The sequence below is a fragment of the Lontra canadensis genome, unplaced genomic scaffold (assembly GCF_010015895.1).
Source record: "Lontra canadensis isolate GAN:19392208 unplaced genomic scaffold, GSC_riverotter_1.0 scaffold97, whole genome shotgun sequence".
NCBI lineage: Eukaryota > Metazoa > Chordata > Mammalia > Carnivora > Mustelidae > Lontra > Lontra canadensis.
In genome coordinates, this window is record NW_022631091.1 from 7,810,637 (window position 1) to 7,832,133 (window position 21,497).

The 21,497-nt window shown below is 45.7% G+C and overlaps 1 protein-coding gene and 1 pseudogene across 3 annotated transcripts in view; both read left to right on the forward strand.

Annotated features, from left to right (window-relative positions):
* Positions 1-19,828, forward strand: part of FAM120B (family with sequence similarity 120B) — a 90,293-nt gene extending 70,465 nt beyond the window's left edge. For all 3 annotated transcript variants that reach the window (XM_032837261.1, XM_032837263.1, XM_032837262.1), the window contains 2 exons: positions 1,730-1,781; positions 19,781-19,828. In XM_032837261.1, the coding sequence (XP_032693152.1) occupies positions 1,730-1,781; positions 19,781-19,793 (65 nt within the window). In that variant the 3' untranslated portion in view covers positions 19,794-19,828. The remainder of the gene's footprint in view (positions 1-1,729; positions 1,782-19,780) is intronic.
* On the forward strand, positions 12,471-14,056 carry LOC116854984 (annotated as a pseudogene).
* Positions 19,829-21,497: the final 1,669 nt, after the last annotated feature.

Here is a 21,497-nt window from a genome sequence, read left to right on the forward strand (position 1 = left end):
CAGAATTGCACGGGGTGGGTGCTGAGCTAGGATCAGATTTCGGAATCTGGGGATGGAATGCTGGCTTCGGGAGCAGCCCCTGGTGTCATCAGAACATGTGGTGACAGTCGGCAGTTACACCGTGACGGGCACAGCAGAGCACACGGACGTGCTGAAGCCTGTGCAGACCACCTGAACTGATGTGACACGGTGTCAGCCGCCCTGAGAACTGGAGCGTGGGGGTGTCTCCCAAGCCTCCCTCAAGGCGGTGGTTCAGCAAAGACCGATGTCTCCCGTGGAGAAACGTTCACGGAAATGTTCCTGGTGGTACCAGTGTGTTGTCTGATTTCAGATACTCCTGTGTAAGATACGAGTCACACACACATAGAAAGTCTTTTATTAGAGCTGGAACGTTATTTAAGGTTAGGGAATCCACTTTTTCAGTTTTGTCACCGTGATAGAATTAATTACATCATCGTTGCTGGGCCCACACACTGTTTGCTCGCTTATGTCTACCTTTGAATTCCGGTTTTAGTATTTTTTAGAGATATTTAAGTAGTCCGAGTAGAAAGTTGTCAGTACTTCCTGGACACAGTTAACAGACAGAATTCTTTATGTAAAATTAAAAATGCCTCCGAATGAGTGTACTGAGTTACCAGGAGACAGTCCATGGAGGAGGAGGGGCAGAGGAGCGGCACCAGCAGCAGCAGTGGCTGCCTCTGTGAGCCCACACGGGCCAGGCGGGGCAGCCGGGGCCTTTTAGGGAGGGGCACCAGCCTCCCTGTGAAACGTTTGCTTCCTGGCCTGGGAACTGGGGAGGGGTCATGGGACCGGCAGAGGTGAGACCCTCCCTGTGGTGGGGAACTTCAAAGCAGCGACAGTGAGAACACCCTAACTTCTTCCTTGCTGTTGGTGAGAAATGATGTGTTAAATTCCACAGTCAGTAGCAAATCGCATTTGCCTGTGATTTCTTCAGATTTTCACTTGTCGGTGGTAATTCTGGAGGAGTGCTGGGCTATTGTAAAACCATCTCTGATCATCTGTGATAACAAGGAGGGGCCTGGAAGCCTCCTTCTGGCCTCGCTGTGACCCGCTCCCGTCATCCAGCCCTTGACCAGAGCCCCTGCCAGGCTCTCATTTGTGGGAGCGGCTGAGCCACACAGCCTGCCCTCGGCGGGAGAGGCGCGGGCATCCTCAGGCAGCAGAGGGTCAGGAAAATGTCATTTTCTGAGTGTGCGAACGACCTCCGTTTTTCCCGGCGGGGCGGCTCTCCTCTGGTTCCCCTGACACTCCCTGTGTCGTGGAAGGTGAGGAGTGACCAGCTGCACGGGCATGGGGGCCTCTGCACTCAGCTGGGGAAAGAGCCGCACACCGCTCGCTCCGTCCTTGGCCAAGTGTCCTCCATGAGCCATTTGCACATGCAGCTCCTTCCCCAGTGTCACTGGCCGTGGAGGCTGTCTGGCTACCGTGCCAGTGGTTGGAACTGGCATTCAGAGGAGCACTGAGGACATGCTTCTTTCTGCCAGCACAGCCACCTCTTAATTAATTGCTTCCTACTCTAATGGAATAATTGTGCAACAAACTTTAATGATAGTGGCTGCAACAGAAAATAGAATAAAAATGCTGTTCTCCAAATACAGCTCGGCATGTTGTTTTGATACCTACTTGGAAATGTCCTGTTTTTTTTTCTGTTTGAATTTTAGAGAAATGTAATTAACTTAGTTTTGGTTTTCGTATCTGTTTGGTACAGGAAATAGACAATATGAACCTGACCATTGGAGGAGATACTCATCCTCTTCTGGGTAAGTGCACCACTTCCATCCCCATAATAAACCCATTTTATCAAGGATGAAAGTAAAGCATCTGTCTTTGGAGCATGTATCTTTCATATCAGTTGCTAACTTTAAAAAAATTCAGATGCTGAATCCTGACATGGGGCTAAGTTAACGTGGTTTGCAAATAAGTTTGCTTCCTCTCAAAAAAGTGTGGAGAGAAGGGGATGGGAGGTCCAGCCTTAAAGCCCTGGGATGCCCTTCTTGAGAGCGAAGCTTTTCAGTGACTTCTCTTGCAGCATATGAAGAAGAGCTCCGTTGGCCGTTTTCAGAGGCTGTGCCTGACTCTGTGGCCCAGGCAGCTCCTAACATCCTCATTCTCATTTCTTTATCTGTGTCTCAAAGGTGTGGTTGCTTTTTTTTTTTTTTTAAGTGAGTTGGAATCTTACTATGTCCTGCTTTTTTTAATTTAATGCTAGATTGTAAATACTGTAAGGATTGGAGACATGATGCACTACGGCTGTATAATATTCCAAACGTGGTTTCTAGCTATAAATATAGGGAAAGAGGTAACAGCCTTCTTCTCGCTTTCCTGGCGGGAGAGCCAGCTCTGCATGGAGGGCCTAGCCCTGCCTGGGAATCATAATGGTGTATGGCCCACGGGTCTGTTCCTGCCAAATCCTCCTTTCCATTTTACTCTGGCCAGGCTCCAGCTCAGAGTTCCTGACAACAGTGCGTGAGAGGCAGGCCTGGGTCCCAGCCGACAGACACCTGGCATTAGACAGGAGGCCTGTAGGGGTGTGTGGGGAGGAGGCACTCATTCATTGTCAGGAAGCTTAATTTATAATGCTGCTAATGAGAGGTTCATTTCTTGCTCTATCTAAGCATTGAACAGCTCTCGGTTTTAAAAAATGTTCTAGATTTTCCAAGTTTCATGGAAGAATTCTCAAATAACTTAAGAATTGTCATTTTAAGGCCAAAGTTTTACTGAGCTCAACCTCTGGGATACTGACAATGGAAGGAAATCTAGATTTAGGGGATAGAAGACCTGTGTCAGTGGCCTGTCCGGCCCCACACGCTGTGGCTCTGGAGGTTTCCAGCACTTGCAGATAATGCTCACACGTGTTCCTCTGAGGACACTCGCAGTCGTCGCTGTCTGTAGAAACAGAGTAACCCCCGAGCATATTCACAGCCCAGTTCGCGTGTTGTACTTCATGCATTACCCCAGCAGCTCAAATATGCAGAGCTCCTGGCTTTGTCTGGCCTTAGAATCCCATCTGGTGTTTACCAGAATGGGGTACATTCTCCAGGTGTTTTAATACATGTAGGTTTTATGTTTGAAACACCCTCACTGCTTCCTGCAAAGGCCTTCTGAGATACACTGTGTACCTGGTTACTTTCCATGCAAGTCTTGTAAGACCTACAACCTTATGGCCCAGTTTTACTCATTTACTTTTTTAAGATTTTATTTATTTATTTGACAGAGACAGGGAGAGAGGGGACACAAGCAGGGGGAGTGGGAGAGGGAGAAGCAGGCTTCCCGCTGGGCAGGGAGCCCGATATGGGGCTCGATCCCAGGACCTGGGATCATGACCTGAGCTGAAGGCAGACACCCAATGACTGAGCCACCCAGGCGCCCCAATTCCCCAGCTTTAGAAATAGATTTGTTTCATTCCACTTCAGTGTTTCCTGTCTGTCAACATTCTGTTCCTTTCATTTGTGCTCGTTTGAGACCACTGTTGCTTCTAGAAGTTTCATTTCTTTGCTGCTTATTTTTATAACTTTGAAATGAATTTCTCATCCCTTAGATGAAAAGAGTAGACCGCCGTGAAAATTGTTCTCCCCCTTTATAATATCTGCACTGCAGCTTGTCAGTAAAACGTTCGTTGTCATTAGTAAGCTTGATGAAGTCCTTGAGTTCGTTCAGTCTCTTTTGTTTGAGGAGCCAGTGCTTATGGTCAGTTTCCGTGGTCTCGTTGTGTAAGTTAGTCACCGCTGCAGCCTAGTCTGGCTGGGATGAAATGTCCACGTATCAATTTGAAAATGAAAATAAAACAATATGTCACTCATAATTAAATATTTTGCATTTCTTTGATTATTCGGAAGACACTTCATGATCTAATATATTGGGATCTTTGGGAAGAAGGAGGATGTTAAATTTTGTCAAATGCTGTTTCTGCATCGATGGAGATGGTCGTAGGATTCTTTGTCCTTCGTTCTGTTAATTTGTCATGTTGATTGATCTGCATGTGTTGAACCCTCCTTGCTTCCAAGGGATAAATACCACTGATCATGGTGTATGACATGTTAACGTTCTGTTGAATTTGGTTTGCTAATATTTTGTCAAGGATTTTTGCATCATTGTTCATCAGGGCTGTTGTCCTATCGTTTTCATATAGTGTCCTTGTCTGGTTTTGGTATCAGGGATTGCTGGCCTCATAAAATGACTTTGGAAGTGATCCTTCATTTTTTTTGAAGAGTTGGGAAGGATTGGCATTAATTCTTTAAATGTTTGGTAGGATTCACGAGCGATGCCATCTAGTCCTGGACTTTTCATTTGTTGGGAACTTTTTAATTACCGATTCAATCTCCTTTCTCACTTATTGGTCTGTTCAGATGATCTGCCTCATCGTGATTCAGTCTTGGTAGGTTGTATGTCTCAGAATTTATCCATTTCTTCGACGTCATCCAGTTTTGGGTGTGTAAGTGTCTGTAGTATCAGTTTTAATTTATTCTCTTTGTTTGTAATTTGATTTGAGTCATCTATCTTTTTCTCTTGGGCAGTCTAGCTCAAGGTTTGTCAATTTTGTATATCTTTTCAAAAAACTAATTTAATTTCATTTATTTTTGTAATCTCTTACTTGTCTTATTTTTTAAATCTTTTTTATTTCCTTCCTTCTACTATATTTGGGCTTAGTATGATCTTTTTCTAGTTCCTTGACCTGTAAAGTAAGGTTGTTTATTTGAGATGTCTCTTTCTTCTGACATAGGCATTTATTGCTATAAACATCCCTCTTAGAACTGCTTTGGTTGCATCCTGTTATTTTTGCCTCCCATTAGTTTTTGTATGTTGTATTCTGTTTGTGTTTGTATCAAGGTACCTTTTGATTTCTTCCTTGACCTACCGGTTGTTCACAAATGTGTTTTTCAATTTCTACAGATTTATGAATTTTCCACTTTTCTTCTTACTGATTTCGAGTTTCATACCGTTGGGATCAGAAACTATACTTGATACAATTTCAGTCTTGTAAAGTTAGGAGAGTGAGGGACAGAGAGGGGGGAAAGAATCTCAAGCAGCCTCCACACCAAGCATGAAGCCCAATGAGGGGGCTTGATCTCACAACCCTGAGATCATGACCTGAGCTGAAATCAAGAGGTGGATACTTAACCAACTGAGCTACCCAGGTGCCCATCAGTCTTGTTAAATTTTTAAGACTTGTTTTATAGTCCAACATATGATCTACCCTGAGGAACATTCTTGAATGCTTGAAGAGAGTGTGTATTCATCTGTTACAGATGTCTGTCCAGTCCGTCTGGCTTAAAGTGTGTCCTTACTGCTTTGTATTTGGGTGATGCACCCATTGTTGAAAGTAGGGTATTGGACTCCCCTGCTATTGTTATATTACTGTCTACTTCTCCCTTTAGCTGTGTTAATATTTTCTTTATATGTTTACAGACTTTATCATCCTTTCATGGTTAAAGCTGTCAACAAAGTAAACGTAAAAAGAGTGTGCCTCAACTTAACAAAGGCCTCATATGACCAACCCATAACTAGTATCATATACAATGATGAAATGTTGAAAGCTCTTTCTCTAAGATCAGGAATAAGAGCAGGGTGACCACTCTCACTACTTCTGTGCGGCATAGTACTAGAAATTCTAGCCGGAGCAGTTAGGCAAGAAAAAGAAATAAAAGGCATCCAAATTGAAAAGGAGGAGGGAAATCTTAAAAAAAAAAAAAAAAAAGTTGGGGGTGCCTGGGTGGCTCAGTGGGTTAAAGCCTCTGTTCAGGTCATGATCCCAGGGTCCTGGGATCGAGCCCCACATCGGTCTCTCTGCCCAGCAGGGAGCCTGCTTCCTCCTCTTCTCTCTGCCTGCCTCTCTGCCTACTTGTGATCTCTGTCTGGCAAATAAATAAATAAAATCTTTTAAAAAGAAAAAAAAAAAAGAAAAGGAGGAGGTAAGATCCGTTTGATGTAATGATCTCATATATAGAAAATCTAAAGATTCTGTCAGAAAACTTTTAGGACTATTAAGTGAATTCAGTAAAGTTGAAGGATACAGGTTCAATATAAAAAAATCAGTTGCATTTCTATACATTAACAGCAGACTATCCAAAAAAGTAATTAGGAAAAGAATTCTAATTATAGTAGCATTAAAAAGAATGAAATATTTAGAAATAAATTTTACCAAGGAGGTAAAAGATCTGTATAATGAAAACTATGAAACACTGATGGAAGAAATTGAAGACACAAGTAAGTGGAAAGATATTTTGTGTTCATAGATTGGAAAAGAATTGTTAAAATAGTCATACTACCCAAAGTAATCCACATGCTCAGTGCAATCCCTATGAAAATTTTAATAGCATTTTTCACAGCAGTGGGATAAACAACCCTAAAATTTATATAGAACCACAAAATACCCCCCAAACCCAAAGCAATCTTGAGAAAGAACAGCAAAGGTAAAGGTGTCACTTTTCTTGATTTCAAACTGTGTTACAAAGCTAAAGTAATCAAAATAATTTGGTACTTGCACAAAAATAGACTCATAGATCGATGGAACAGAATAGAAAGCCCAGAAATAAAACCTCAAATATATGGTGAACCAGTTTTCAACAGGGGCTCCAATAACACAATGGAGAAAGGGACAGTCTCTTCAATAAATAATGTTGGGGAAACTGCATATCCACATGTATAAGAACGAAATTGGACCCTTAATTTACACAAAAATGCATTAAAGACTTGAACGTAAGACCTAAAACTGTAAAATTCCCAGAAGAAAATATAGGGAATAACCTCCTTGACGTCGGTCTTAGAAATGATTTTTTGGATGTGACTCCAAAAGCATAGGGAAGAACAGCAAAAATATACAAGTGGGACTCCATCAAACTAAAAAGCTTCTGCATGGCAAAGGAAATGGTGAACAAAATGAAAAGACCATCTATGGAATGGGAGAAAATATTTTCAAACCATGTATCTGATAAGAGGTTAATACCTAAAATATAAAAGGAACTACTATAACTCAATAGTAAAAAAATCAAATCCTAAATAACCCAATTGAAAAAGGAGCAAAGGAACTTGAACAGACATTTCTCCACAGAAGGCTTACAGATGGCCAACAGGTACATGAAGAGGTGCTCAGTATCACTAATCATCATTGAAATACAAATCAGAACCGCAGTGAGATACCACCTCATACCTGTTAGAATGACCATCATCAAAAAGACAAGAGATAAGCATTGATGAGGATGTGGAGAAAAAGGAACTCTTGTGCACCATTGATGGAATGTAAATGGAGAAAGCCACTGTGGAAAACAGTATGGCAGTTCCTCTAAAAATGGAACTACCCTGTGGTCCAGCAGTCCTCCTCTGGATGTATATACCTGGAGGAAAGGAAATCAATATCTCGAAGAAATATCTGCCCTGCAGTGTTCATTGTGGTATTTTTCACAGTAGCCAACGTGGAAGTAACCTAAGTCGTCAGCAGATGAACAGATCAAGAAATTGTGGTGCATATACACAAGTAATATCCAGCCATAAAAAGGAAATCCTGCCATTTTTGACAGTGGGGGTGATCTCAGAGGATGCTATGCCAAGTGAAATAAGCCAGACAGAGAAGGACAAATATTTAATGGCATCACTTATATGTGGAATCTGAAAAAGTCGAACTTCGAGAAACCGTAGAATGGTAGCTGCCAGGGGCTTCAGGGTTAAGGAAATGGGGAGATGTTGGTCGAAGTGTACAAATACTCAGTTATAAGGTGAATAAATTCGAGACATCTAATGTACAGCACAATAAGTATACTAAAAATCTATACTTGGAATTTGGTGAGCGAGTAGAATGGGTCTTGAGTGTTCTCACTACACACACACAAGTAGGAATTATGTGAAGTGATAGAAGGGTTAGATTGATCGCGGTAATTCTTACACAAGGGTTAGCTACATTAAAACACCATGCTGTACGCCTTAAATATATACAGGTTTTTATTTGTCAGTCACGCTTCAGTAAAGCTGGGGAAAAAAAAAAAAAAGAGGGTGCCTGGGTGGCTCAGTCAGTCAGGCATCTGCCTTTAGCTCCTGGGATTGAGCCCCACATCAGGCTTCACGCACAGTAAGGGGTCTCCTTCTCTCTCTGTATGCCCCTCCCCCTTTAGGGTGCTTCTGCTCTCCTCTCTCACTCTCTCAAAACAAAATCTTTAAAATAAAAAGGAAACAGAGAGGAGCCTAGAATTGAGACGTGAATTAAACAGATGCGTAAGCATCAGACTGACTAACAGTGGTTGTGTTCAGGGTGGGGATGAAACTACAAGAGACTGGGCATTTCCTGCATTTCTATCTTGTTAAGAAAGACAGTTATTTGAATTGGAAAAAAAATATTTGAGAGGGACCCAAAGACACAAAGTTTTTCTTGATTCAGCATTCTCGTGGCCAGAAATCCTGATTGACTCCATGTACGGTGTGTAGGGTTGGAACTGCCTGCTTGTGCTGACTGAGAGCTGTGGGGCTGCTGGGTGTTGTCATGTTACCTTCTGACCTGAGGTCACCATCTCCCTTGCCCCTCTTCCTGGTCAGTTCCCACTGCACACAAGAGTCTTGACCACTCCACTTTTCACTGTATGCAGATTTTCGGCCCTTTTAATCTTTACCGTCTATGGTCAAAAAAGAACAACACTTTAGTTTGCATTTCTCTGAGTACTAGTGAAGCTTATCTTTTTCATACACTTATTGGCCATTTGTAGTTCTCTTTGTGAACTACTCATTCATATCCTTGGCTAAATTTTTCTTGGGTGATTTTTTATATTGATTTGGCCTTTTTTATATTATGGGTATTAAGTCTTTGATGTTCACATATATGGCAGATATCTTTACCATTTCCTTCTTCCTGCCTTCCTCATTTTGGAAATCATCATTCACATAGAAACCCAGGCATCATCCTTGATGTCTCCACTTTCCCAAGCCCTGACAAATGGTCTGTTGGGAACAATGATGTGTGGAACCACAAAAGACCCAAGTCGTATCTGGAATTCACACTCTTCTTAATATGGCCACTGCTGCCACCATATCCCGTGCCTCCATTGATGCCCTCACTGGGACTTCTGCAGTCCCATGTCTATGGACAGTGAAGTCCCCTGTGCCTGTCCCCTGTCATGGCCTCTTCTCTGGCTGTCCTGTTACCTTGCTCTGGCAAACATGGCAGTCCCTTCATGTAGCTCTTGCTCCTGTACCTTCATGATTTCATTCCTGCTTCCAGACTGTTCTAGCAGTAGGTAGAACTACCTAATGAGCTATCCCAGGCCTTAGTGGTGTAAAACATACAGCTAGTGTGCTCACAGGCCTGGCATGGCTTGTCTGTGCTCCATTGTGGCTGGGCCCCAGCTGGGAGACATGATGTCCTTCAAAGTCCTAGTCATTCACATTTCTGGCTTATGCTGCCTCTTGGCCAGGGGTGTCAGTTTCTCTCCACAGGAGCCTCTCCGCTAGTCCCTGTGGACTAGTTTGGGCTTCTTCCCAGCATGGTAGCTGGATACCCGAGAGCTAAAGACCCAGGCAGAGGCCATGTCACCTTTTGTAAGCTAGCCTCACAAGTCATTCATTAGCTCTGCTACCCAATTCTGTTCATCAGGGCAGCTAAAAAGGCCTGTCCAGATGAAGGTGACATGAAGGGTACATTCCTCTAGACAGGGGAATGGGAAGCTCCACAAGAGCATGGGGGACTAAATGTATTTCTTTGGCCATTTTGGCAAAGTACTAAAACTACAAACTTTAAATCTCCTGTCATCCAACCCTACCACCTACCCTGCCATTGTCCTTCAGATTCTTCAAGATTTTGGCTCCTGGCTCCCTGGCACTCTTCCCACCATGAGTCTTGTAATAATTTTTGGCGATTTCAGTAGCCTGTAGATAGTCTTCCCTGATGACAGTGCCTTGACCTGCCATCCCAGCAGTGTGGCCTTCCACCTTGGCCACCATTCCCAGTAGCTCAGCCATTCCGTGACTTCAGTTTCAGACACACTGCAGCCACCCAGCGCAGTGTGTCCAGACCCACATGTTCCTTTGGTCAGATCAGGACCCTCCCAGTCCACTGGTCCGACTGCCCTTCATTGGGCCTCACACCCCTTCTTGTCCTCACTTTACTGTTTCTCCTCTGCGGTCAGCGATCAGAGTGACTTCCTTGTATGTACTTTCGACTGCTTTACCTTTCTCATTTTACTGTGTTTATTTGGTTAAATCCAATCCTTTGCATTTGGGATGTGGCTAGAGAAAGACCCACAGTCATGCTTACTGGTCCTACCTTAAATTTATGCTCCTTGACCTCAGCGAACTCTTGGTCCTGTCCAGAGGTCATCGTCCATGCTTTGCTGCTTTCCAGGTCCTGCACTCCCCCTCTATCCCTAGCCGTCCAGCACTTCCTCTTTATCCACAGTCCAGCTGGCAGCTTTGCTTTTTGTCCATTCCTTTAGCCACATTTGTTCTCCCCCAAGCGTCTGCACCATCTAGATTCATAACCAAATACCATGAGAAGTGGACGAATCCTTAATAACGGAGGTGATATCTGTCTCTTCACCTACTCATGGACAAAGTGACTGTGCTTGTAGCCTGCCTGGGTCAGGAGCTCCTGTCCTCGGCTGCTCCTCGTCGCTCGGCGTCACTACTGCACAACACTGCCCCTTACTGGTGAGCATCTTCAGTTCTCCCCCTCCAGAACCTTCTCCAGGAATCGTGTCACTTCCTGCTTTGCTTTATAGAAAAATGATTTTGAGTCCAGAAACCTATAGGCAGCCAAGTTAACCTTCTACCAAAGAGGAAAAATGAACACATTTTCGGGAATCAGAAAATGTTGACTCCCAGATCCTTTACAACAGAAAATGGGTATGCTGTAGCAAAATGAGCACTTCACCTAAAACAACTACATGGGCTATGAGAAACCGTGTTGAACTAAGAAATTAATAAAATACCTTTATTGCTAAACAGTTATTAACTGTAAGAAAAACAAATATGCGGAAACAATTGACTGAAATCCCAGATCAGCAAGGAGAACGTAATTAGTGTTTCTGGGGAATAAGACAAAAAGAAAAGTAACGACAAACTAAACTTCTTATCTTGCTTTAGAGAGCGGATAGAATTGTAACAAATCTTGATGTTTTTAGAAAAATAGAAGTTCACGTGTGTGTAAAATGTAGGGATATGTGCTGGAAGAAGGTGCTGGATGGATGAATAAATGATAGATACATGAGCGTCCGTCAGACCCGTTATGTACCTGGTGTCGTGAGTAAAAATGATGAGGAAAATGCAAGGAAACATAGTCCTGATGATAGGGAGTATTAATTAACACATAGCTGCCAGAAACAAATAGATCATATAGACCAGCAATAGTGACATGCATTTGAACAACGCTTTAACAAGATTATTCTAATAGAAATATACAGAGCAGTGTATGCCCTTTTGTTTATGTTATTTTCCACAAATGGACAGTTCAGAAATCTAACCATGTGTTAGACTCCAAAATAAATCTCAGTCAATTTAGTGAAAAGTAGAAACCACACATGCTGTATTTTCTGTATGCAAAAAAATAACTAGACCTATAACAACAGAAAAATAAAAAGCAAAAATCTTTCCATTTGGAAATTAATCTATTCCAAATATTTATTGAGGAAGTCAAAATCACTTTCAGAAAGCATAGTAACAGTACTGCATTCAAAAATTAATGGGAGGACCGTCATCTCAGGGAAGAGAGGGCATAGGAAGTACCAGGAATCTGTGTCTCCACCTAGACAACAATTGTATTGCCAGAAACTGCTTGAAGGAGCTGTTTGGGAACGGTGTGGAGACTGAAGACACAGCTTCCAGTGGATAGCTTGGCTGGTAAGTTGTGGTTAATTCCCATCATTTCTGGCTGCCCATCCTCCAGCCCCATGGCAGACAGCCATGCACACATTCCTGGGGCACCTTGCTGGAGCCAGAGTAAACAATGAGGACCTTGTCCAAGCATCAGGCTCTTGTGTAGTGGCTGCTGTTTTTGGTTGCTGAGATGCAGGCATAGAGGCTGGCCACCATCGTTTCAGCCTCCACTGGCTGAAGTGGCTTTCGTAGCACTGATGGGGCAACGCATGTTAGTAGGCACCCCCCACCACCACCACCACCAACTTCTTGCTCTAGGAAGCAAGACACTTAAGGATCAGGACATTGAAAAACAGCTGCCCATGCAGGGGTGTCTAAAAAGCCACCATATGCGGCAAGGAAAAAATGGAGGTCAGAGATGATGTGAGAGGACCTTAGGCTTTCCCTTCAGGCTGGTCTCCAGCAGACACACAACAACAAACAGCAAGCATAAGGAGATGGGAGGAATGCGATTTCCAGAGGTAGAACAGTATGATTCAATTTTTATGACGTCCAGTTTGCAACAACAACAGAATCACAAGGCATACCAAGAAGTATGTAAGCATGGCCCACTCCAAGGGACAAAATTAGTGGACAGAAACTGTCCCTGAAGAAGATAATAGATAAGACTTAAAGATTTTCAAAGAGCTACAAGAAGACATGGGCAAAGGAAAACAGGGAACAAACTGAAAACACAAAAAGATATAAAGAAATAAAGATTACGGAAAGAACCAAGAAGGTATCTGGAGCTGGGAAGTATAGTGACTGAAACGAAATATTCTCTAGAAGGGCTCAGAAGCACATTTGAGCTGTAGAGAAAGAATCTGTGAACTTGAAGATGGGGCAATTGAAATTTTTAAACCTGAGAAACAAAAAATGATGAATGAAGAAAAGTGAACAGAGGTTGAGGGGACTCGTATGGTATCAGCAAGCAATTGTATGGTATGCATTGTGGGAGTTCCAGAATGAGAAGAGGTAAAAAGAATATTCAAAGGAATAATGGTTGAAAACTTGCCAAATTTGATGAAAGACATGAACCTACAAATTCAGGAAGCTCAACAAACTAATTAGAATTAACTCAACCCTTGCCAAAGTGCATCATAATCAAACTGTTATGGGCCAGAGACAGAGAAAATCTTGAAAGCAGCAAGAGAGAAGTGACTCATTAGATACAAGAGATCGTCAATAATCTTATCACCAGTTTCTCATCCAAAACCTCAGAGGCCAGAAAGCAGTGGGTTGATATACTCAAAGTACAGAAAGAATAAAACTGCACCAAAAATTCAGTACCTGGCCAAACTGTCCTTCAGAAATGAGGGAGACGGTTCGCAGGTCACTCAGAGGCAGTGCTGCAGGCCTGTACCTTGCTCCTGTGACTTCGCTGCTGTCTGCCCAGCTTGGCCCCACAATGCTGGTGGACCTCAGCAAGTGGTCCAGGTCTTTGAGCCTGCAGGAAATGGGCAAGCGGTCACAGCATCTGCAGGATACACTGGGGCGGGGATCAGCGAGCTGGGCAGAGTTCTGATGCCCACCCAGGTTAAGAACTGGCCCACTGCTGTTGCATGGGATGGCCTTGATCCAGGTAAACACTACACCTTGGTCATGACAGATCCAGATGCTCCCTGCAGGAAGAACCCCAAATATAGGGAATGGCACCATTTCCTGGTGGTCAGTATGAAGGGCGGTGCCATCAGCAGTGACACAGCTCTCTCCAATTACATTGGCTCTGAGCCTCTCAAGGGCACAGGCCTTCACCACTCCGTCCGTCTGGTTGGTTTACGAGCAGGATGGGCCACTGGTGTTTGACAAGTCCGTTCTCAGCAACTGATCAGAGACCGCCATGGCAAATTCAAAGTGGGGTCTTTCACAAAAAGTTCCAGCTCAGGTCCCCAGTGGCTGACATGTGTTATGAGGCTGAGTGGGGTGACTGTGTGCTCAATCTCTATGAGCAGCTGTCTGGGAAGGAGGGGAATGTTAGGGAACAGAGTCCCAGAGGTCTCAAGCAGCGCTCTCAAGTTCACTGATACATGTAGTTACAGGCGAGGCCTGAGCACCGAGATCAAGGCTTAGGGTGATTCTTCCTTATGCCTGTCTTTTATGACCCTGGATAGTCACACCCCAATTTATGTTTTGATTTAATTTGAACTCCATTTGGGGGGATATTCTGATACTAGGATGTGGTCATCAAATTGTTAACATAAGAATAGCAACCCAGGGGCGCCTGGGTGGCTCAGTGGGTTAAAGCCTCTACCTTTGGCTCAGGTCATGATCCCAGGGTCCTTGGATCGAGCCCCGCGTCGGGCTCTCTGCTCGGCGGGGAGCCGCTTCCCCCTCCCTCTCTCTCTGCCTGCCTCTCTGCCTACTTGTGATCTCTGTCAAATAAATAAATAAATAAAATCTTAAAAAAAGAAGAGCAACCCAGAATTTAAAGAAGAAAATTTCAGGTAAAAAGACCTGGTTCACAGAAATAGAGCAGAGAACCAAAGAGTCTTTAAGAATGGTCATAAATAAATAAATAAACAAATAAAAAGGATTCATTTCCTCTGCCTTTGTGAACCTGAGTCCTGAATTGTGGATAATGGCACTTCTGCACCATGTTTTCATGGCTGTCTCTCTCACCATAGAGACTGGCAGGTCCACTAACCCCCGTGTGGTACTCCTCAGACTGGTTACTGGTGGGGGCAGGGCTCCGTGTCCTGCTCCAGCTCCTCTAAAGAGCAGGACTGGAAGAAGCTGGAGGTTAAGGCCAGGCCATCTAGATGAGTCGAGGGGCTGGGTGAGAGGTTGTCAGAAATCCTGAAGTCTGTGCCTTGCTACACTGGTCCCTCTTCATCTGGTAAGAAAAGCCAGTCTGGAGGAGTTGTGGAATGTTAATTTTGCTGTTTGCTTATAGTTGAATAAAAATAAAAGCATGTGGATGAAAAAAAATAAGAGGGAAATAAGGACATTCCCTGATGAGTGTAAGCTGAGATGAAGGAGGTCATGACCACAAGACCTGCCGTGCAAGAAGCGCTGAAGGGAGACCTTTAGGATGAAATGAAGGGACCCTGGGCCAAACTCCAAAGCCTTGTGAAGACAACGCAAGGCAAATGCACGGGCAGTTACATAGCCAGTACTGCAGTTCTGGTTTACTGCTACACCTTTTAGTTTCTACATGATTTGAAAGACAAACACATAAAAATTCAATTAACAATGTATGTTACCGGGCATACAGTGTATAAAAATGCGGATTGTGACTTAAGTCACACGGTAGTGTGGAGCTGTATCAGAGCAGAGTTTTGTTTTTTTAAATTTTTTAAAAATTCAATTTAATTAACGTAGGCTGTATTTTTAGCTTCAGGGGTAGAGTTCAGTGATTCATCAGTTGCATACAGCGCCCAGTGCTCATCACTTCACGTGCCTTCCTCATGCCCGTCACCCAGTTACCCCTCCCCCCACCCACCTCCCCTCCAGCAGCCCTCAGTTTGTTTCCTGCAGTTAAGAATCTCTTATGGTTTGCCTCCCTCTCTGATTTTACTTTTTCCTCCCTTCCCCTGTGTTCATCTGTTTTGTGTCTTAAATTCCACATAAAAGTGAAATCATGTGGTATTTCTTTCTCTGATTGACTTATTTCCCTCAGGATGACACCCTCTAGTTCCATCCGTACCCTCGCAGATGGCAAGAGTTCACTTGGCGTCTGCGTTATATTCCACTATACATTATAAGCACTTTCTTCATCCATACATGTCGATGGACATCTTGGCTCTATATTTGGGCTGTTGTGGACATTTCTGCTGTAAACAGTGGGGGGGCAGGTGCCCCTTCAGATCACTATGCTTGTGTCCTTTGGATGAATACCCAGTAGTGCAGTTACTGGGTCATAGGGCAGTTTTTACCCTTCTGAGGAACCACAGAGCAGAGTGATGCTGTTGAAGTTACTGGTTAAATTCAACTTAGACTGTTACAACTTTAAGGTGTTAGATGTAATCCCCACAGTAAACACAAAGATAATAGCTATTGAATATATACAGACAAGGAAATGAGAATTAAAATGTGTCTGTACAAAACAAAGTCCACCAAAAAACAGTTAAAACACCGAAGAAGGCAGTAATGGAGGACAGGAAGGACCAAAAGCTCTCGAGCACATAGAAAACATGCAGAGTAGCAGAAGTCCCTACTTATCAGTAATTACTTTAAATTTAAATTTATTAAAGTCTCCAGTCAAAAGAGATTGACAGAACAGATTTTTTAAAAAATCTGACATATGCTCTGTGTGACAGATTCATTTTAGACCCACAGACACAAGTAGGTTGAACATGAAAGGAGGTGAGCGGTATGTCTGATGGAGAGTTGGGAGTCATGGTCATGAAGATGCCCACTGGACTGCAGAGAAGAGCGGACGAACTCAGAACCTCAACAAAGAGAAAACATGAAAAACAGAGTTGAAGAATACTACGGCTGAAATGAGAACCGCACTGGAGGGAACCAGCTGTAGGTTGGGAGATGCAGGAGAACAGATAAGCGATCTGGAAGACAGGGTGATAGAAAGCACCTAAGCTGAATAGGAAGAAAAAGGAATTTTTTAAAACTGAGGGTTTTAGAGGGAAGGGGGTGGGGGATGGGTGAGCCTGGTAGTGGGTACTAAGGAGGTCACGGACTACATGGGGCACTGGGTGTGGTGCATCCATAGTGAATCCTGGAACGTGGCGTCAGAAACGAATGCTGTATTGTATAGTGACTCACAGAAAACAACACACAAATAAGGATGGGTTATGGGATCTCTTGGACAACATCAAGCAAACAGACATTTGCATTATAGGGTCCCAGAAGTAAAGGAGAGTGGGAAAGGGGCAGAAAATCATGTGAAGGAATGACTGAAAACTTCCTGGGGAAGGAAACAGACGTCCAGGTTCAGGAATTGCAAGGTCCCAAACAGGATGCATCTAAGTGAACCTGAACGTCTGCAGGCCCACAGGAGAGTGCAGAGGAAGTAAAGTGTCAAAGTCAAAGATAAGATACAGAGTTTTAAAAGCAGCAAGAGAAACCCCTAGTTGCGTACTAGGGAAACCCTGTAAGACTGTCAGCTGATTTTTGAGCAGAAACTTTGCAGGCCGGAAAGGAGTGGCATGATCTGTTCAAAGTGCTGAAAGGAAAACTGCAGCCAAAAATACCGTATCCAGCAGAATAGAAGAAGAGAGAGTTTCCCAGACAGAAGTTAAAGGAGTCCGTCACCACTAAACTGGCCTTTCAAGAAATACTGAAGAGACTTCTTTGGAAGAGAGACAGCCCTAATGAGAAGTGAGAAGATTAGGAAAGGAAAGGGGGCTCAGGAAGAGATGTGAAACATGACGGCACGCACAGAAGGCGTGAAGGAGTTAACGTTCTTTCAGAATGTGCTTGACCTCACGTCACTGCCAACATGACACAGACGACTGTGAACTGTGGATGCTGTGTGTGAGCTTGTGACACAAACCAAAAAGGTACAAAACATACACAAGAAATAAAGATAAAAACAAGAGTAACAATAAAGAAAGTCCGTCATGAGGAGAGAGAGCAAGAGACAGACCAGGGAACACCTACAAAGACGACCTGAGAACAACAGTGGCAAGGAGTCCACACACAAAATGTAAATGGTCCGCGTACTCCCATTAAAAGACACAGTGATGGAATGAATGGAATGGGTAAAAACGAGACCCATCTGTGTGCTGCCGACAGGAGGCTCACTTCCGATCTAAAGACACTCGCAGACTGAAGGTGGAGAGATGGGTAAATATTTTCCATGAGTATTGAAGTGGGAAAAAAGGTTGGGGTAGCAATTCTTGGAAAAAATGAACTTTAACAACTGTAACAAGAAACAAAGGAAGGACATTATGTAATGATAAAGGGATCACCCGGCGAGAGGGTACAACGAGTGTAGATGTGTGTATCGCCAGCATGGGCACGTCTAGACACACAAAGCAGATACTAACACATGAGGAGAGAAGTTGACAGTAATTCAAGCATGTAGGGGCCTTAACACTCCGCTTACCTTGTGGATAGATCATCCAGGCAAAAAAACAGTAAGGAAACATTTCTTTGAATGAATGGTACATTAGACCAGATGGACTTAACAGGTAAATACAGAACATTTCATCCCCAAACAGCAAAATACACATTCTTTGCAGTGCACATGGAACATTCTCCAGGTTAGATCTCGTTAGGCTATTAAACAAGTCTCAATAAATTTAAAAAGATAAAAAATGTTAATTTAATTTAAAAGATTAAAAGTCATGTCAAGCATCCTTTCCCCCCACAGTGGTATGAAAGTAGCTCTCACTTACAGGATATCAGTTACAGGAAGAAAAACACAAACGCACGGAGGTTAACCGGTGGGTCAGAGAGTCCCCGGAGGGCAGTGGGGAGCGCCACCCAAGCCCGCGCACCCCAGCAGCCTTCCCACCTACACAGCCCCCGGCCCCCTGGCCGATGCCGACACGAAGCTGCTTCCTGGCTCTCAGACCTGAACTTTCCTCCAGTGATTTCTTCTCTGATGTCCTCCTCCCTCTCGCTCTGCTGTCCTTTGTCTCGGAGGTTAGGCACCGTGTTCCAGCTCTGTAATCGTCCTGTATTTTCCCTCCGAGTATCTTTTCATGGGCGATCTCCTCAGCTTCGTCTCCCATCCTTTCTGGTCTTTAATTTTGCTGTTTCTAAATTCTGGAATTCTGCTTTTTTTCTTTGTTTGATGCAGACTCTTCATTGCTTTGTAATTGGAGCATTTCTTTTGCATCCAGGGAAATTAATGACAGCAATAGTTCTATTTCGTTTTTTTCTTTTTCCTTCACAGACTCTTCTTCCAGGTTTCTCTGTGTTTGCTTTGGCCCTTGTTTTTGTTTTAGATTTCTTTTTCTCACACGGCTGGTAATTCTTGAGGCACGTTGTGTTGAAGAGTCAGGTACCAAAAAGGCCACTCGAAGCCTGTGCCCCGGGTGGGACTTCCAGCCACAGGACCCTTATCCTTGGGGATCCCTGCTCTTTGACTCCCGATCCGAGGACAAGTCTGCCGCTCTTCCTGGAGACACCAAGGGAATGACATGGTTAAGAAACTCCAGGGAACCCCTGAGCGGCCGCTTGAAACTAGGGTGAGGGCAGCAGTGCGTAAGGGCCGTGGGATGATCCTCAGGGCTCTGACTTGCGTCAGGCTCAGATTTTAGTGCCATTAACTTGGGTAGAAAATGCGAGGGGAGGAGAGCTTTAGGGTACACTGTGATTGCGGTGCCAGTGCTGGCTGTGGGTTGGCTTCCGGCTCTGGCCTGCTGTGTGTATGGTCTTGGACAGCAAACCTAAGGGGTGATGTCACCCCCACCCCCATGTCAGTGAGAGGGAGCGTGTCCTCCCATGCGGCCACCATGCAGACCCGCAGTGACCACATGCTCCATGGCTTCTGCAGTGCTGGAGTCTGTCAGCACAGACCCCAGGCCCCAGCATCTACCACCATCTATGCAGGGGCCACTCGAGGGGTCCGGAGAGGCTGGTGAGCTGGTGCCCTGCGTCCTGGGGAGGGGCATTCAGAGGGAGGGCAGTGGGCAACTTCCAGAGTCGCCACGGCGGGAACGATCCCCAGCATATGGAGGATGCCGGCCCTCGGGGCCGCACGAGTCAGCACATGGGACGCACGCAGTGTGTGGTGTCAGGACAGGTGTTCGTGGCTGCCACCGTGAGCTGGGAAGTCACAGTGATGGTCAGTGTGCTTCCTTCAGTGAGGGCTTGTCCTTAGCTCATTCTGGAATCAGGCTGCACATGCGTGGAACGTCGTCTCCTCTCCCAGACTCACAAGTAAGGTGTGCACAGGCCCCACACGCCAGCCGCCCCGGCCAGGCCTGCCCTCCGCAGGATGCGGGGACCCGGCCCTTCTCCCCGTGGGCCGGCTGCCAGCCTGCGCCTGGCAGGGGAGCTCACACGGTCCCTTGTGTTGCAGGTGGCCCAACTGAGGCGTGCTGGAACAGGACCGACCCTCGCGGTCGAAGAACGAGTTGTTTCAAAGTGTGGGTGTTCATTACAAGCCCTTTGTGTTCTGATGCTCCTCTGTGCCATGAGCTTGCTGCTAGAACAAGGAAAGAAGAGCCGCTGCTTTGCCCCTGTGCCGCCTTTGGACCCGGTGTTGGAGCTCTGCCGCTGGAAGAGCCTCAGGCAGCCGACCACATGCAGCCGGGTTTCCTGCGGGCTCGGCGCCGGCGTCTTCACGCCAGGCTTCTGCCGAGTTCAGCAGTTGCCCAGTGTAAGTCTGCGTACACCCTTGAAAAAAACGTGGCCCCCTGTGCCCGTCGCTGCTGTTGCTCCAAAGCGACTGACATACCTGCACGTGTGTCCGCGTCCTCCTGCTCAGAGCTCTTCTAATGCAGCTTGCCTTCCAAGATGTCCTGTCAATAAAGTGAAACTTGGTGATGAAACAAGTGGTGGTGTTCGAGTCCCCCACAGCTCCCGGGGGGCCGGTCGGCCCTGTGCTCGGGAGGAGCAGGTCCGTACGGGGCGGGCCGGTCGCAGTCCTCTTCTCGGGAGCTGCTCCGCCCACGGCCGCAGGAGGGACAGATGCTGGGTGAAGGGCGGTGGGTGGAGGCTCTCCCCATCGCTGTCACCCTTCGTGCCCGTGACTGGAGCCCTGAGCACACACCCCTTCCTTGAGCTTGTAGGGCATCTGCTGTGGCTGAGCCCCGGGGGGCGTCTGGTGTGCTCCCCTGGCATGCCACGGGCGGCCTGTCGGGCGTCTTCTAAGAGGGACTCGACTTCCACAGGGACGGGCACTAGCCATGAATTTTTGCAGCCAGAATGACTGTGTATTACGTAGTTGAAAAGAGGAAAGCGTGTTGGCCAGTAGCTGTGGTGAGAGCTCAGGTGTGTGGATTTAAGAAGTCCTGAGCTCGTGCGGTTTGCAAGGCTCAGCGCCCAAAGGGCTGGCCACGTTCCCGTTCTTCCCCATCCTTCATACTTTCTGTTTAGTCTCAAGCTCTTGGGGCACCTGCCCCAACTTAGGAAGAAAAATAAGTCCGTAGCATCAGCATTTCCTGACTGTCACAAAACGAAACAAAACGGAAGAAACGCCTAGGTTGCGTGTGTGTGGTAAGCTCTGCGTGTGCGGTGTCGGAGCCCAGCTGTGGGCACACGCGTGTCGTTCGTGTTCACTCACGCACGGTCTCAGCAGGAGCTGGGCTTGCTGGCTGCTGGAGGAGAGGGCTCGCCGCTGACCTGCACCCCGTCCTCGGGAAGCTGCAGCTCTGGTGGGGAGGGGGACCCCGGCCTGTTCCCCTCTGGGAAGCCAGGGGCCTTGGTGTTGGTCGTCTCCTCTTGCTTGAGGCCGAGTGGGTCACCCTGGGGCACCATCCGAGTCCACGCCCTCGGCCTCCCTGCTCCATCGCGAGCGGGACGTGGGCCTTGTTGGCTGCTAGAGAGCCTTCAGGAAGAGCTTTAGCATCTCGGACTTGACCCTGAAATGTGGCTGAACAGTAATGAAACCGGCTGACAGCCGGCAAACTTTGCAGTTCTCTTTTCCCTCATTTTTTATTAACCTATAACGTACTGTCTGCCCCAGGGTGCAGGTCTGTGACTCGTCAGGCTTAGCCCGTCCCCCCCGCCCCAGTGTCCATCACCCAGTTACCCCAGCTCTCCCACCCCCACCTCATCTTTTTTTTTTTTTAATT